Source organism: Dipodomys ordii, unplaced genomic scaffold (assembly GCF_000151885.1).
Source record: "Dipodomys ordii isolate 6190 unplaced genomic scaffold, Dord_2.0 Scaffold35, whole genome shotgun sequence".
In the NCBI taxonomy this organism is placed as follows: Eukaryota; Metazoa; Chordata; class Mammalia; order Rodentia; family Heteromyidae; genus Dipodomys; species Dipodomys ordii.
Window position 1 is genome coordinate 8692844 of NW_012267251.1, and position 17894 is coordinate 8710737.

The 17894-nt window shown below is 48.6% G+C and overlaps 1 protein-coding gene across 1 annotated transcript in view; it reads right to left on the bottom strand.

Moving 5' to 3' along the window:
* Positions 1-9456: 9456 nt before the first annotated feature.
* The window catches only part of Kdm5b (lysine (K)-specific demethylase 5B), a 113066-nt gene continuing 104628 nt past the window's right edge, over positions 9457-17894 (bottom strand). The window contains exons 21-25 of the mRNA XM_013017312.1: positions 16150-16635; positions 14024-14135; positions 12693-12847; positions 10703-11023; positions 9457-10174 (exon numbers count right to left, since the gene is read on the bottom strand). Of these exons, the coding sequence (XP_012872766.1) occupies positions 10037-10174; positions 10703-11023; positions 12693-12847; positions 14024-14135; positions 16150-16635 (1212 nt within the window). The 3' untranslated portion in view covers positions 9457-10036. The remainder of the gene's footprint in view (positions 10175-10702; positions 11024-12692; positions 12848-14023; positions 14136-16149; positions 16636-17894) is intronic.

The following is a 17894-nucleotide window of genomic DNA, read 5'->3' on the forward strand; positions in this document are numbered from 1 at the left end:
TGGTGAGACACGGCTCCCCTCCCAGGATATCGTCTGACAGGGCCCTTGCTAGGGCTGCCGCCATGAAGGGACTCATGCACCCCTTACGTTCCCAGCCTCCGGGGCCCAGAAGAGAGAGAAGCGGCCACTGTGGGCCTCACCTTGTCTGATGGTTTTGTAGGGCTGTAACAAAAGGTAGCTGTGGCCGTGCGCTGGTGCTCACACCTGTCATCCTGGCTACTCAGGAGGCTGAGATCTGAGGATCATGCTTCAAAACTAGCCCAGGCAGGCAAGTTCATAAGACTCTTATCTCCAATGAACCACCAACAAACCAGAAGTGGCACTGTGGCTCAAAGTAGTAGAGTGTTAGCCTTGAGCAAGAGAGCTCAGAGACAGCGCCCAGGCACTGAGTTCAAACCCCATGATTGACCCAAATAAATAAATAATTACACACACACACATGTCCATGATTATTCCACTCAGGGAGGGGCTGCAGTGAAAAGACGGAGAAGCAAAGGCAAGATCACACCAGACAGAGTCTGTCAGCCAGAGGTCTGCACTGCTTCCAGAAGCCAGTGGAAAACCTTGAAGGAATTAAGTGCAGAAGAGACTTGATTAACTTCATGTTTTAGAAAAGCCACTCAGATCATACAAAATAATATTGAGGGGCTGGGAAGGTGGCTCAGTGGTAGAGTGCTTGCCTTGCATGCATGAGGCCCTGGGTTCGATTCCTCAGCACCACCTGAACAAAAAGAAAAAAGCCAGAAGTGGCGCTGTGGCTCAAGTGGTAGAGCGCTAGCCTTGAGCTGAAGAGCTGAGGGACAGCGCCCAGGCCCAGAGTTCAGGCCCCACGACCGGACCCCCCAAAAAAAGAAAAAGAGAAATGGAGGGACAAAGGATAAAAAGAGGCAGCAGTGGTATTCACTAGACACTCTGTTGAAAATGAACTATACAACGTGTGGATGGGGATGGGAGGGAAAAGCTGGAAGAGAACAAGGGAAGGGCTGGCATTGACCAAAAGGAAATGTGCTCTTTATCTGACTTATGAACCTGTACCCCTTTGTATATCACCTTTACAATAACAATTAAAAAGAAAAAAGAAAAAAAAAAAAGCTGGGAGGGCCGGGAAGGTCTGTCCCCCGCTGGTCTCTCAAAGAGACCATACCACAGGCCTCGCCAGGGTGGGCCGGGCCCTGGGCTCCATCGCCAGAAGTAGAGGGAAGACAAAAAGCAGCAGCAGGCACGTGGCAGAGTGATCCCTGGTTTGAATTCCAGAGCCAGACGACCTTGGTTTGAATCTCATTGGCTGAGCCCTGGCTCAGGCTGGTTGAGGAGACCCTGAGATCATCAGCACATGCTCAGGAGGTACTGTGGGCCTCACTGGTGGTCACGGTCCCATCATGTCTAAGAGAAGTCAAGTGACTTTCTCAAAGAAACCCAGCAAGTCTAGAGCCAGGGATGGATGGCTGCCTTCCTCCTACTGATGGCCTGGCTGGTGGGAGGTTTGAATAGGACTGAACTAGATTCACTCTAACACACACACACACACACACACACACACACACACAGAGGCAGATGCCAGTGGCTCATACTATAATCCAGAGGCTATATAATCCTATACCCAGGAGACAGATCTGAGGATCATGGTTCGAGGCCAGAGCAGGCAGAAAAGTTTACTAGACTCCCTCTCCCAAATAACCAGCAAAAATCTCTTGAGTTCAAACCCAGTACCATTTCAAAAAATTCTCAGTTCTCTAAACTAAAGTTGGAAATAAAGCTATGGGGGGGGGGGTAGAGGGAGACCAACATGGGCATCAGCAGCTACAACTTTCCATTGTCGTTGGGGAGGAGGAGGACAAATCTCAGCTGCTAGCCTCAAGCATAATCAGGGGCATTCCATCAGACTCTGGGCTTCATTCTCTCTGGGTGTATGTCTTGCTTGTTCTAGCCATTTCCACAGGTTCTGAGCACCAGCTCCTGGGGCCACTTCTCTGGCTCTTATCTACCCTCAGATGCAGAGTTTACACTCAGTCTCCATATTCAAAGGTTCTACGGAACCAAAACCTGCCCCTAGGCAGCTTACTGCAGCCAGTGGCTCTGACAGACTGTGGGTAATGTCTACAGAGGACGCACCCAGAGTACAGGGGAAGGGGAAAGAGGCCAACATGCCCTAGGGATCGTGCACACAGTCTGTCTTTATAAGTGTGCCAGGCCCCCGTTCTCTGCAAGGCCACACAGTCTGGCAATGACCTAGTTCAAGTAGCAATTCAATTCACCCTTCGAAGCCTGCTCTTCCTTCCAGTTCCCTTGTAGCCATCCTTGCCCGGCGGAGCAGGAAGCAGGCGAGATCTACTTGCATAGTCCCTCCTACGCTACATCTTGTTCTCCCAGGATACAGGGTCTGTGCTCTGAAGGTCTGTGGAGCGATAAATCTGGGGCACGATGAGAACAGGAGACAGACGTGCCCCATGCGCTGGGGGCATAAGCAGGACCACCAGTAGTTTAGGAGTTGGCTTCTATCAGCCAATAGAGAATCAAGTCCTGAGCTTTCGTTTTAAGCTTACACCCCAATATCCTCCCAAACGGACGTTTCAGGATGAACTGGCATCTGGTTTAGGGCAAAGGAATCAAGAACTAAGAAGGCAAGGATTGAATCCTGGCTCTCTGCTGCCCTCTTCTGTTACTTATTAGAAGTACCCAGGCCAGGATAACCACTCCTCGGGCTTATCCTACCCTGTCTACCCTATCTCATGATTCCAGTGCATGAGATTATAATTAGAAGGGGAAAAAAGACACACACACACACACACACACACACAAACTCCCGATGATTGTGATTGCCACTATTACAGACTTGGAAACATATCCCTGAGCAAACACATTCCTGAGCAAAAAGCAGGAGCCTTGGGCATAGCCTTCTTTATTGGTGAAGGCAGGGACCGGGATGGAGAGATGGGTAGGCTCACGGACCTCAGGGGTAACAGCCTTGATTTGAATTTATTTAAAACTCTAAACCAAAAAAGGTGGCTCATGCAGAAATCCTACTTAGGAGGTTGGGATCTGAGGATTACAATTCCAAGCCAGCCAAGGCAGACAGATATTCAACACTCCTATCAATTCCAAGCCAGCCAAGGCAGACAGATATTCAACACTCCTATCTCCAATCAACCACGGAAGTCAGAAGTATGGCTCCAGCGGTAAAGCAACAGACTGGGGCAAGACTTGAGAAAGAATGGGAAGCTCTGAGTTCAAGCCCCAATACTGGGACATGCACCCCATCCTTGCCCACAAGGAAGTGTTATCTTGTTCTGGGAGAATACTGTGCATAAAGTCCTAAAATAATGTCTGGCAGTTAGTACTACAGAATTGTCTGGGCACAGGGGAAGGACAAAGGAGAGGCAGTAAGGGGATGTGGGCTCGAGCCCTGGCTCTGCTATTGGCTTAATGCCTTACACAACGTCTACCCAGAACCCAGTTCCAGTCAGTCGCTCATCCTCCAGGATTCTCAGAGCACAGTCTACAGGCAGAGAATCCTGACACCTCCAATCGGCTTCTCTGAGATCTAGCCATCTGGACCCACAGGAAGCCTTCCTAATTTCTGTCCCCAGCCCTTCTCGAAGCACTGAGGGAATTAACAAACCTCTAAGTTAACTTGTTCCCATAGTCAACTCGTAATTTATGATGGCTGCAACAAGTGGACCTCTGTCTTTTCTACATATATTCCTTTGAACTTGCAAATAAATCCATTTGAAGACTGAATTAAGAGAAGACTAGGACTGGGAATGTGGCTTAGTAGTAGAGTGGTTGTCTAGCATGCATGAAGTCCCAGATTCCATTCCTCAGTACCACATACACAGGAAACGCCGGAAGTGGTGCTGTGGCTCAAGTGGTAGAATGTTAGCCTTATGCAGAAACAGCTCAGGGACAGTGCCCAGACCCTGAATTCAAGCCACAGAACTGGGGGGAGGGGGGGAGGAGGGAAGGAAGACTATGTGTAAACACCCAAGGGCTTTCTCTTCTAGCAAGGGTTAGACGCTTTAAATCTTTTTTTTTTTGAAGATTACCTAAAATCAACCTGTGGCCCTCGTTCTGGCCAACTTCAACAGGATGGTTGAACCTACATGAATTTATCGAAGGATCCATAGGCACTTTCTGGAAAGTGAATGGTGCCACCTGGTGTCCATGGCTGAAATGGCAGCCAGAGTTCCTTAAGTCGGAGGCGCCATGAATGAGTGCTTGAGCAGCCCGCTGAGCCCAGGACTTGCAAGTCTACAAGGCCTTATTCCTTCTCCAACTCCTCTCCAGCTTTGCCTTCAGGACATTATGCTCCTTTGACTCAACAGTGAGCTCACTTTTGCTCTTTGAAGTTTCTGTGAGTGCAGTGGAGAGTTGGAGGCCCAAAATGAACTACAGACCTCACATCCACCGTGACCTCTGCTAGTCCAGAAGCTTATGCCAGCCCCTGCTTCTGCTTGCTAAGCTGGTACGGAGAGGTCTGACAGGCACCACCACGGAACACAGAACAGCACTGGCCACGCACCCTGCCGCAGTCAGGAAGAGGGAGCCATTGCTGAAGCATCTTGCCCACTGAGGAGTGGCCATCAACCCCAAGATTTCAAGGGTTCTCTAAGAAGTAAAAACATCTATACCCAGAGCCAAACAACTGACTGGTAACTGAAGGTTAAATCCCTGGCCACATTCACCCACCTTGCAGGAGTGGAATCAAAGAGAAGGTGTGTGTGTGTGTGTGTGTGTGTGTGTGTGTGTGTGTGTGGCAACAGAGGTGAAGCAGGTACCCCAACCTCAGGGCCAACGCTGTTAATTGTGAAGCCTGTAGCAATCCCGCAACAGCAGTAGCTCAGAATGAGGCTGATGCCCCGCTCACTCCTAAGCTCACCTCTCCTAGGACCAGCAAGTTATACCCTGGCTTTTTTTAGTTGCCATATTTGAAGTAGTTATTTGCTTCTTACATACCAAAGGTTGTACACAGGAGATGCTCACTCAGCACCAGAACACAATTCCAGCTGTGCCACAACTGGCTGAGGATCAGGACACTGCCAGCTTTGCTTTTTTTTTTTTTGGTGGTACTGAGGCTTGAGCTCAGGGCTCTGAGCTTGCTAGGCAGGTACGCTACCTCTTGAGCCATGTTCCCAGCCCATGCCTCATCTCCTGGGAGCTTAGAAGGCCTACCAGGCTAGACCACATGACCTGAAGCAGTAGACACTCTCATAGCCACCCCCACATGCCTTAAGATGTGCTCACAAGCTCCAGGGCTGCGCAGGTGGAACTCCTGTGTGCAGGCCACGCCCTGGCCCTCCACCAGGGCGAGGACTACACAGGCCTGGAGGCCAAAGCCAAGTGCTTCTGCCAAATCACCCATCGCAGTCGTGCAAAAGGATGATTTGACCAAACCACGGTCGGTGGAAAAGCACCAGCCAGGGCAGGCAGAGGAACACTACTTGAAATGGCTCCTCAACTTGCCAAGCAGTACAATGTTTGCTCTACTTCAAATAGAGTAAATAGCTTATTTCCTCAGAAAGGGCATTTAAAAAGTTCTGTTCTCATCGAAGGGAAAGTAGAAAGAAGAGCCCTGGCCTTTACTCACCTGAGCCAGATCACGTGATCCCAGCCTTCCATCCCTCCATGACAAGGCAGCAGGTTTGGCCTGAACATTCTACTCAAACCCACCAGCTCACAGCCCCTCATCCTGTGTAATTAGCCCAGAACCCCTCCAGGGAGTGGATGCTGTTGTTGACTGCTTCCGAATGTCCCGTTGACACGGATGAAAATGTAAAAGCATGTTTCTGTGCAAGTGATTTTTAAACCAGTTTTTGGTGCCAGTCCTAGGGCTTGGATGCTGTCCCTGAGATTTTTTTCTGTCTCTCAAGGCCAGCACTCTACCACTTGAGCCACCCCTCCAGTTCTAGCTTTTTGGTGGATAACGAACTAAGAGTCGCACAGTCTTTCCCGTCAAGGCTGCCTTCCAACTGTGATCCTCAGATCTCAGCCTCTTACTGAACAGCTAAGATTACAGGTGTGAACCACCAGGGCCCGGCTTGTTCACGTAAATTTGGAAGAAGTGAATTCTTTATGCCCTGAAGGTGGCTGGATTTACAACAGTGTTACAGAGTTATTATTGAAGCAGTCTCATCACACATGAAACCTCAGAGCAGAAAGCCAGGAAGACCTTGTGCAGAGCACTGGGCAAGGGCTGCGGGTGGAGTCATGCCCTATTCTGGAGCCCTGCAGCCAGTGGCTGAGGGCAGGGCCCTGCCCCTCAGGCCAGTTCGTAGGCCAACAGCAGCATCTTCACTGCCTTTCCCCAGCTTTTCTTCCGACAATGTTTCCTCCAATTCAATGTTTCTGCAGTGCTGCAGCAAGAAATGTGCCTGTCTTCACCTGGCACTGCCAGAGTGGAATCCAGGACTTCATGGTGCTAGGCCAGTGCTGTACACCATTGAGCCCCATCCTCAGTCCAGGACTAGGGGAAAATTCGTTTAATAGAGGCTGGCATCTAGCCCAGACTACCTATTGTCAGTCCGTTACTGGTTGACCAGATCTGGCTTGGTGCTTGGCAAGGTAATGTCCAATTTCTACCCTATGTCATGTATTGTACACAGCACCAGTGCTCCATCCCAGTCTGCTATATGGTCAGAAAGCTAGGTAGGATTAAGCCCAGGAAAACACCCACAGACACTAAAGATCAGTCAAGGCCAAGCCAGAAGCAAGTCTTAATAGACTGCCAAACACCCATCAGAACTATTGAGGGGCGAGGGGGGGGGCAAGGGGGGAGAAACTACTACAAAAGGAGCACCTTGCCTACAGTATCATGAGGAGAAGCTGAGATCTAGCCCTGACCAGATCTATTTTTTTTTTTCTGGGTCCGGTAGTGGGGCCTGAACTCTGGGCCTGGGCGCTGTCCCTCAGCTCTTCAGCTCAAGGCTAGCGCTCTACCACTTGAGCCACAGCACCACTTCTGGCTTTTTTCTTTTTGCTTATGTGGTCCTGAGGAATCGAACCCAGGGCCTCATGCTTGCAAGGCAAGCACTCTACCACCTTCCCAGCCCCCAGATCTATTTATAAAGTAACTAATGCCCAACAGATCATATTGTGTTCCTTTTGTTCGTTCACTCACTGACTCACTCATTCATTCATTCATATTTAGAGATGGAAGTGTCACTATGTATCTCAGGGCGGCCTTGAACTTGTCTTGCCCCAGCCTCCCCAGTGCTGAGACTGCAGATATACATGAAGGCTGGCTTTAGCTGATGGAAACTAAAAGTACTGGGGACTGGACAAAGGTTTCAGGCATACTAGGCAAGCATCCTACCACTTGAGCTATGTAGGTACCAGCCATTTTGCTTTTGAGACAGGCTCACTGCCTTTTTACCTGGGCTGGACTCAAACTCGAGACCCACCTGCCTTAAGGCTCTCAGAGGTGTTGGGATTATAGGAGTATGCCACCACACCCAGATCACATTGCTATTTATGGTGGGTATAATGGCAAACTAGATGCATCTCGGCCAATTCTTCCAGTGTAGATCCAAAACCTCAAGATCTCTGGTCTTGTTTTTGTTTTTTTTTTTTTTTTTAGCTCTTTGTGGCAGAAAAATCCAGGGCAAGTTATGTTTGTAGCATCCTCCACCACAAGTGGCACTTCTGCTTGAGGTTAACCTTGAAATGGAAACGAGTTCCAATTTCCAGGATGCTACATCGATGCTGCAAACAAGTCAACCTTCTTCACAGCTAGTAGAAATTGCAAAATTTTTCTCCCACTGAGTGACTATGTACAGGCAAGGCCCTTAAGTCTACATATGAAACCCTAATCTGATCTGGAAGGAAATGCAATGAACAGTCCTCAGAGAAGACTAACTGCTAGCTAGTTGCAGCTAGCTGCAGGACCACTGAAGTAGAAACCCAAGTGGGCTTCTGTATGGCTCATCTTCTCCCACACTTCAAGGGTCTGTGTAGGGCACACCCCTGCTTCACAGCTCACACCATGAGAGGCCATTTTTGGTCAACTACACTGGTCTGCAGTCATGTTGACTACAAAACAGAAGGCCTAAGATGGAGAGCAAAAGGTACCTGTGCACTTGACAGCGCACAAGGGTAGGGTGAACGAGAAGTGAATGCCCAGGCTTGTCATTCACCAGCAGTGTAATTCTGGGCAACTAACTCTCAACTTCAGCATCAACCCATGTACAAAGCTTTGTCCACGCTGCTACAGCCAAGGACTAGGCACAACCCATGCAGGGAGGAGGGAAGCTGGGGTAGAGGATGAAACTCCTCTAGACAGGTGAGACCCCATCACAGCAAAGCAAAGGCTTTGTTTGTTTTATGACCTAGGGGTTGAAAGCTAGTGCCTGAACATGCACTCTGGTGCGCTGCACACACAGCCCCACGGGGCCCTTTGAAGCTTATGGACTGTGAGGCTTTTCTCAGTGGATGGCGAAGACAGGGACAGAGGCACACTACTCTGTTCCTGGGGGTGGGGCTCAGAATCTGGGGTTTTTAAAGGCTTCATTGTGCACTGAAGATTGCTCTTTCCATCTGGCCCCAGAAACCCCACTGGCCAGGGCAAAACACCACAACTACCGCAGGTGAGCAGGACGCGTCCCTGTGGAACCTGCATGATCTCAAGGGCATGGAAGGAGCTATATAGTGCGGCTCTGCCACACCACTTAACTACTTACGACTTTTGTTGTTCTGCCACTGTCTGGTTTACAGATGTAGAATGGAGGGAAAATAAACAAGAGTATGACTAGGAGTAGGAAAAAGGAAGCAAGAGTCTTCAATCTCCAAGATGTCTTCTGTACTGCAGAGCTGAGCTATTTCAGAAGAGGAGGAGGCATCCCTCCGCAGCTCCACTGCTGTCCCTGAGCAGTGTGAGCAGCAGGATGACTTGAGCTGGAGAGGCAGGGCTAGCAGGGAGTCAGACCAGACACACAACCACTGACCCCACGAAGAAGAAAATCCTTCATACACCAAGTTTCCTGTCATTTCAAATATAATGAAGGAATCCCGTTCACAGGAGGACTGACTGCAGGACTGGAAAAGAGAGCATGGTTTTAAAAGCAGGTTCTCGTTTTTGAGCCTAGCAGGCCTTCATCAGCGCACTGGGAGGCCTGTGGCCCACCTGGAAGGGCAGGCGCCGGCCCCTCACTGTGTCTGCAGCCTTCCTGCGCAGAAGCGGCAGAGAGTGACCAGGGCGGGGCAGCTGTGGTCTCTGGCTCTAAATAACCAACATGTAGTGTTATATTAGGACCAAGGATTTATTCCACAATATAAACGCAACATTTGATACAAGCTACCAAAAAAGTAGGAGAGGAAGAAATGGGCAGGGCAAAAGCCAAAATACAGCCGTGGCGATGACTTACAGCTCAGTCCATCCTCTTTTACGTCACAGTGCATCAGTGACACCAGAAACTAGACATCTGCCTTCTGTCCATGAGCCCGGGCTAAAGCACCAACACACTGTTCGGGAGTTTGTTTTGTTTTTGTTTTAATTCCAGCCACTGAAACCAACATAGAAGTTATTGCTCAGATAAATAAACCTAAGTCTACCAGAGAAAAGAAAAGTGGATAAAGAAAGAAACAAACAAAACCCCCAAAAGTGAACAACTTAAAATCCCCGATGTAGTAACAGAGTGAATGAGAAAGATTCCTCCAACGAGGGGTTACTGGAGTTTCTGGGGCCCCTCTGGCGAGTTGGACTCGTAGGCCGGTAAATCCCACACGGAGGCACCTCGTCAGCGCTGTACAGGAAAAGGTGCTGGCTCCAATGCCTTCCCAACGGACAAGACAGACCCTTCCGAAACGTCCGCGTGTCACCCAACACCACAAACAGCTCTCAAGGAAAAAATACAAAAAGTGTCAAAAATTTTTTAGTTGTTTTTTTTTGTCTTTTTTTCAAAGAGTTCTGGAAAAATGATCCCGTAGGAATAGAAATAGCACCGTGTACAGGCTGGCCTAGCACCAGTCCTGTAGCTTTGCTGAGATTTGAGGAGATCTTCCTGGTTGGAGTCCTGAATTACACTGGGGGGCATTTGTTTTGTTTTTACTTTCGGCTTGGGGCGTCCTTCCCAGTGCAGCGCACACAGACGTAGTCTTCCTTCTCTGCCATCTCTGGAGAAACACCAACACAGACCTGGTGAAACCACTGATTGCAGCTGCCATCACACTGGACCCAGTCCACCTGGTTACAAAGAGCAGGGAGATGGGGGGTTCAGAGGAAAAAATGCCATTCACACGTGGGCAGGGCAGCCTCAAGAAATTCAGGCCGTTTGCCACTAACAGCCACGGGCCACCACTGGGACCTCGGGCACTGCAGCTAAGCCACATGAGCATGGCTGGCCCACCAGCCAAAGCAACCGAGTCAAAGTCATTCTTCAAGTCGCGACTGCTCTGGGCTGAGAGCTGCAGTCAGTGGCAGTACGCACAAACTTAGGCACTGCCTCCGCATCCCTCCCACCTTCATAGCGCCGGGACGGTGAAAGCTGGAGGAGCGAGAGAAGGAAAAAGGGAAGAACGAGAGTTTCTTCAAGAGAAGGGATGAGACCCAGGAACGGTGGTTAAGAGCAGAGATCAGTGGGGGAGGCGGAGCAGTCCGCTCAGATCGGCTCAAAGCAGACAAGCAGGAGAGAAAGACCCGGTGAGGCGAGGTCTAGCTTACAGGGAGTCAGTTAGGGGGAAGCATGTCCTCTACGGCCCAAACCTCACTGACCTCATCTCCTTCTGGCTGCAGGCAGCTCACCGCGGGGCAGATGGCATCTTCGTCCTCAGAGTCCTCCTGCTCAGAATAGGATGTGTCTGAGGCCAGGGAATGAGTTTCAGTAGAACGGACTAATTCATAGCTACGCTCTCTCTCTAATTTGAAATTGTTCATGTCCTTGGGGTGGCTCAGTTTGATTTTCTTCTTTTTGGGGGTCCGCGTTTTTTTCACTCGCTCCCAGGGCTCACTGGAGAGATCTTCTCTTTCTAGGCGTCTCTTCAGTTTTCTCTCGAGACTGGCAGTTCCCTCACGTTTCCCTCGGCAACAGTCGTTCTGCGGGGAGAAGACGAACAAACTCCACTGCAGCCTACTTTTTGCCTCCTGCTATGCTGGCAACGCTAAAGAGAATGAGAAATGGCCCACAGCGCCAACGCACCTGCGCCCAGGTCCTACCGCTAAGTTTACTCTATTGAGATTAACCTGCCAGAGCGTGAATCATGCTCACAGATCTTCTCACCAAATCCATGAGTAAATGCACAGCTTCTCTTTCTTTCTTTCTTTCTTTTTTTTTTGCCAGTCCTGGGGCTTGAACTCAGAGCCTGGGCACTGTCCTTGAGTTTCTATTGCTCAAGACTAGCCCTTCTACTACTTGAGCCACAGCATCAAGTCTGGCTTTTTCTGTTTTTATGTGGTACTGAGGAATGGAACCCAGGGCTTCCATGCATGCTAGGCCAGTGCTCTACCACTGAGCCACCTTCCCAGCCCCTAAATGCACAGTTTCTACCTTAAGTGTTTATGTCCCTCTGTGACCTACAGGGTGTCCTGAGGAGCTACACAATGGTGCTCCTTGTGTACGTACAGCCACAGCTCGATGGAGAAAGCATGCTGCCGAGCATTACGGCCATCTCCTGCGCGCCACCATTTGGAATTGCAATGGAAAACACCGTAAATGCTGCATGGCCTTTCATGGGCATCTTCTCTGACATGGCTTCATCCTTCCTAGGCCTTCTATCCTATCCTATATTCTCACAGCCGTTCAAGGGGATGGGTGGGCAGGATCACTAAAATGAGGCAGGTCCGTACCCTTAGCTGTGCTAAGGACTTTACACAGCACTTATCAATAAGGCCAGCCTCAACACAGGCATTCTCAACCTTCATTCACACTGGCTGTCCTCTTCTTAGGTTTAGAAGAATAACATGCATTTATTTGCTCCATATGGAATATGTTTGATTTTTGACATTTCTTAAAAACAACTGAAGGTCCTTTCAGATAAAGTTACATTTTCTTTTTTCTTTTTTTTTTTTGTCCGGTCGTGGGCCTGGGCGCTGTCCCTCAGCTCTTCAGCTCAAGGCTAGCGCTCTACCACTTGAGCCACAGCGCCACTTCCGGCTTTTTTCTTTTTGCTTTGTGTGGTACTGAGGAATCGAACCCAGGGCCTCAGGCATGCAAGGCAAGCGCTCTACCACTGAGCCACCTTCCCAGTCCCTAAAGTTACATTTTCTTTTTCTTTCTTTTTGGTATACGAAGGTTTTAATTTAGGGCTGCTTTTAATTAGTTTTAAACTGGCGCTGCTAATTGAGCCACACCTCCAACCCAGCCCTGTTTCTGCTGGTTATTTCTGAGATATGATCTCACCAACTCTTCTACCTGGGCTGGCCTCAAAGTTCAATCCTTCTGCTCTGAGCCTTCCAGGTGTTAGAACCATAGGCATGAGCCACCAGCAAGCACCCAGCTATTACATTTTCACCTATGCAGTATTTCTCTTAATAATCTTACATCTCAATACTATTCCATGGGAATGAGGTTACCTGACTAACTAAAAAGCAAATAAAAATTCACGTAACTTAGAACTCAAATCCAGGCTGTGAATGAATCCTGCTGAAGTGATATCCCGTTTGCATCTTTCCTGGATCAAGGACACCAAGCCATCTTCTCCACCAAACCACTGGGATGGAGAAACGCCACATGGCCCAGCCACAGGCTCCGCCTCCCCTCACTCACCTTCTCATTGCTGGGTCTAACAGGTGAGCTGTGGTCAGCTTGCTGAGCAGGGCTTGGCTTTGCAAGTAAAGTCTGGTAAAGTTCCTGAATTTCAGGAAGGGATACCTGGAGCAGCTGGGCTTCCATCAACAGCTCATTCACTTCTGGACTGATGCCTGTGGAAGACGAGACCCATCAGAGTGCTGACCGCAAAGCGTGCGTCACACATGCACACCAGTGTGGGAATGCCGGGGCACACACAGGTGTGCCCCCTCCCCTGCTTCCACTGCATGCAGTGCACAATACAACTCACACACAAACCCCAAACTACAACTCCTAAGACCCCTGTTTACTGGGTATGTATTCATTCCACCAGAATTTCTCCCTGCTTATTATGGGTGCAGGGACAACTTTTACTTGAATGCACAGAACAAGGCTGGCACTCAGGGCAGGAGTTCTGACCACATGACTCGGCCCACGCTGAAAAGCAATGGCTAAGGAGCAAGCACCTCGAAGCTTTAGGCAAAACTCATGGAGTGTCATTTATTGGTAAGGAAAAAGGAGGTAGGCTTCAAATGTGCCAAGATCCTCTACAAGACCATCGCCTTGTTTTGTGTTTTTAGTAGTACTGGGGGTTGAACTCAGGACCTGGTACTTGGCTAGGCAGATGCTCTACCACAATTAAGCCATGCCCCTGGCCCTTTCTATCTATCTTCATTTTTAAAATAGGGTCTCAAGTGTATGCCCAGGCAGGCCTAGCCTCTGTCTACCTATTTATGCTTGCTACATAGACAGGATAGGTGTGCAACACTCAAAAATTGAATTGAAACAACAATGCTAGGCACCAGTGATTCACACCTGTAATCCTAGCTATTCAGGAGGCTGAGGTCCAAAGATTCGGGTTCACAGCCAGCCCAGGCAGAAAAGTCCCAATACTCTCATCTCCAATTAACCACCAACAAGCCAGACGTGGATTTGTGGCTCGAGTGGTACAACATTAGTCTTGGGGTGGGGGGGAAGCTTACTGACTGTGCCCAGGCCCTGAATTCAAGACCCAGGACTGGCACCAAAAACAAGAAAGAAGAAAGAATTGAAACAAGGGAGCCCATGACTTCGTATCACACTTAGATGTCATAGATGAGTCCTTTCATCCCTGAACACAAGGGACAAGGTTTTTCTCTTTTCTTTTGCATTTGCCAACCTTCAAATAGGAACTTATCATTTCCCTGTGTAGCAAATGCACACTGACCCATGTCCTGCATTTAAGGATACTTTGGTACCCGGATCATTTATGACAGAGACAACTTATTATTATTGGGCCTGTAAGACCGCAGTATTGATAAAATACAAACCGTGGAGGGGGACACAACTCTGTCCAGTGGAGAAGGGAGAGTGTAAATATGAGGTTCTGTTGTCCCAATCTTCAGGCAAGGAAAAGGACGTTGTGCCAGGAGGCTGAGAAACCTAATGGAAAAAAAAAAATTTTTTTTTCTAACAAACCATTTTTTTTTTTTTTGAAGGATTGAACAGGCTCCTACCAGCCCACCAAAAGTAACAAGCAACTAGGAAAAATACTTGCTATCCCCAATGGAAGTAAGTCCCCTGGCATCTGAGAACTGGCCAAATTAACACCAGGCTTTTAATCTTCCCAGCTTTACTTGGATTGACTTCAGAGAAGCAAAGACTACTGGGAAATACGCCATTTTTTCTTTGTGTACTAACAGATCATAACCTTTTTATCCTTATTAAAGGTTATAATGAGAACCCAGGCAGTACCCCTTTGAGTAAACCAAACAAGAAGCTACAATAAACTGTTTTGTAGAATGGGAACTTCTTTGTACAACTACTTAAATAAAAAAAATCTTTAAGAAAAAAGAAATCATACAAACAACTCCCTCCCATTTTCTTAGTGTTTTATTAAAGGAATCAGAGGAACACTTCTCTGACTCTGAATCAGTTAACAAATGTATCTTTTCCCTTTACTCATAAAGGTTAATACCCTGGGCAAAGACAATAAGACTTGCTGTGGGCTGCCCAAACAGCCACAACTCATCTATGCAGCAAATATTTAATCGATCTTCTGTTATGTAACACAGCAAAGCATTTTATTTCCAAAAGCCTGGCAAGAAATATGACAGAGGCCACTGTTCGGTCCTTTAATCTGATGAAGATGTAATTCCTGTGTCTGTGTTCATATGGCACAGGGGCTGTGACTAATTCCTCTCCCTCTCCTCTTCTATATAGTGCTGCTTTGAACAAAGGGCAGAACACATGCCAGGCAAGTGCTTCCCACTGGAGTAAATCTCCAGCCTAAAATTTTGAGGAGTTGTCTTTTCTTTTGAGATGGGCTCTTCTGTATTGACCAGCCTAGGCTCAAGTGACCAATGCCTCCCTTGTAGCTGGGATTATAGATATGTGTATGCCCAGCTTATTAAAAACTAAAACTAATTAATTAGCTGGGTCCCAGTGGCTCATACCACAATCCTAGCTACTCAGGAGGCTTAGATCTGAGAAATGCAGTTTGAAGCCAGCCTGGGCAGGAAAGTCCATGAGACTCTTACCTCTAATTAGCTACAAAAAAAAAAAAAAAAATGCTGGAAGCAGAGCTGTGGTAGAGTGCTAGCCCTGAGCAGAAAAGCTCAGGGGCAGTGCCCAGGTCCTGAGTTCAAACCCCAGGACTGGAAAACAAACAACTGAATATCAACATAAAAAGACTGAATATACTGTCCTCATTGTGCTTTCTTCACATTCTTTCCCTACAGTCATGGATAAAAAAACAGAAACTGCCCACTGTCCCAGGAGTAGAACCACAGAAACCCAAACCTTTTGCTCTGAAGAAACACAGGACTCCAACACTCCCAAAGATTAATCTTCAAAGGCTAAGAACACTGAAGGCAGGAAGCTGTGTCCCTCTAGTGACTTACGTGAGGGCAAGAAAGGGAAAAAGAAGTTCAGACAAGTGGAACTTGAAAATATAGTCAGGCACTGGTGGCCCACACCTGTAATCCTACTCAGGAGGCTGAGATCTGAGGATCACAGTTCAAAGCCAAGCTGGGCAGGAAAGTCCGTGAGATTCTTATCTCCAATAAACCACTAGAAAACCAGAAGTGGCATGGTGGCCCAAGTGGTAGAGCGCTAGCCTTGAGCTGAAGAGCTGAGGGACAGCACCCAGGCCGAGTTAAAGCCTCACAATTGACCAAAAAAAGAAAGAAAATACATCTATAGGTTAATACAAATATAAACAAGAAAGTGATTGTCCTTATCAGAAGGCAAGCATGCACTCCATAGCAACAGAACCCAAGAGCAGAGAGGAAGCCATCAGCCATGACGGCCCTGCACGGCCTGCAGGTGGGAAGTGAGGCAGGCGATGGTGATGGCAGCTGTACCACCAAGGGAAGAGCCACACCAGACAGCTACAGGGTCAGGAGAAAGGCTCAGAGCTGTGCAGGCGCCAAGGACCCGCGAAGTCCAGGCTCACCTTGTTGGTCTCTGATCCCTGTCCTGCGGAGGCCTGCCATCTGCTGTACAACAGTCCTGAGCCCACATGGTCCGGCACAAATCTGAGATTCCCTGACGAAAGCAGCTGCTGGGCTCTGCGCTGCCAGTTCACGGTTCTTTCGATCATGTACCGAAGTGCATCTCCCTCGGGGAGGCGGACTCGGATGCGCTGCAGGGAGGCCAGCAGGGGCAGGATTTTCTCTAACGGGGGCTTCTCCGACCGCCGACAATGGGGACAAAGCCAGATGCGGGGGCTTTGCAGGGTGCTGGGCGCCGCCACACAACTTGTGTGGAAAGCATCCCGGCAGAGTTCACACTGGATCATCGGAGTGGCCGGGGCCTTCTGACACAGACACACTTTCACCTCCACGTCTTGGGCAGGCGAGAGCAGCTTCCCTTCGTTGGCAAGCCTGAGCGACTGCAGAGCCTCCATTTCCTTCAGGCGAGCCTCCCCGAGCGCTGCCATCTGGAAGGGAGGTGACTGTCAACAACGTGCCACAGACATCTCAGCCGCCCCCAGACTCCGTGCCAGCTGCAGGGTAGGGGCTGCGCTCAGCTGGCTCCAGCTCACACTAACCAAGGCTGGATCTCCACATGCACACACCAGGCTGACAACCGTGCCTGCACCGCGAGGCCGGCAGAACTCGCTGGGCCTGGCACAGTAGCTGTGCGAGGCCTGCTCAGCCGTCCCCTAGCGTTTGGCCAGGCAGGCACTTGGCTCTTGCTTTTGCCCCTCCACTTGTGTTCAGCTCCACTAGTGTCTGCATTCTTGGGGAAAGTCCCTTACAGTAGGCAGTACACATGGAGCCCACCGCTCCGGGTGCTCCGCACCACTGCAGGCCTTCCTTTCCACACCACAGGTACTGAGATGGATGGTTGTGAAACCACTTTACCAGGTATTCACACTCATATATTCTCTCCCCCACCCCTTCACACACACACAACAATGAGACCATTAGTACAAAGGCAAAGAGGCAAGTCCTCTGCTGTGTGGCCCTCCAGTGCAGAGCCGCAATGTACTCATGTGTAAAGCATTTATTCCTTTTTTATTGAAGAGAGCCAAGTCCCAGGAAAGCACTGAGCTCAACCTGTATGAATAACTTAAAAGCACCCACAGACACCCATAAACAGAATCGTGTATAGTCATAATCTGGAGTGATACTGAACATATTTCTCTAAACACCATTTGCAAGCAGTATATAAACAGAATTATGACATATGCAGACTAAGCACCTACTACACGTACAAGGCATGCAGTAAATAAGCAGGCCAACATTTCTTTCTTATTCGTTATGTGCCATGAAGTAAAAGCACTCAAGAGGTGGCAGACTCAAACAGCCCTCCACCCTGAACTTAATGGACAGCCAACAAAAAGCTGGACAATGAAGCCTTCCTGACACACCACTGAGAGAGAACGAATCCATGGGAGGAAATGTTTTTCAGAACTGTTCTCTCCAAAAACAAACATTACAGGTTTGTAGAACTTATTTTCCTTTTCCAAATGATCAAAACATTCATTTGCCACAGTTTGATCACATCTGCCACCTTGAGACCCAACTTCACCTTGTGTGAAGGCCAGAATGAATTCTCCATTATCTGTTTTTTGGATTGGGGGAGGAAAATGTATAAATAAGGGATTTGGAGACAACCTGAAAGATCTACAAGTAAATCAGTAACAAATGTTTGGTACAGTAAAATAAAATTTCCTTATTTTTAATAGATGAA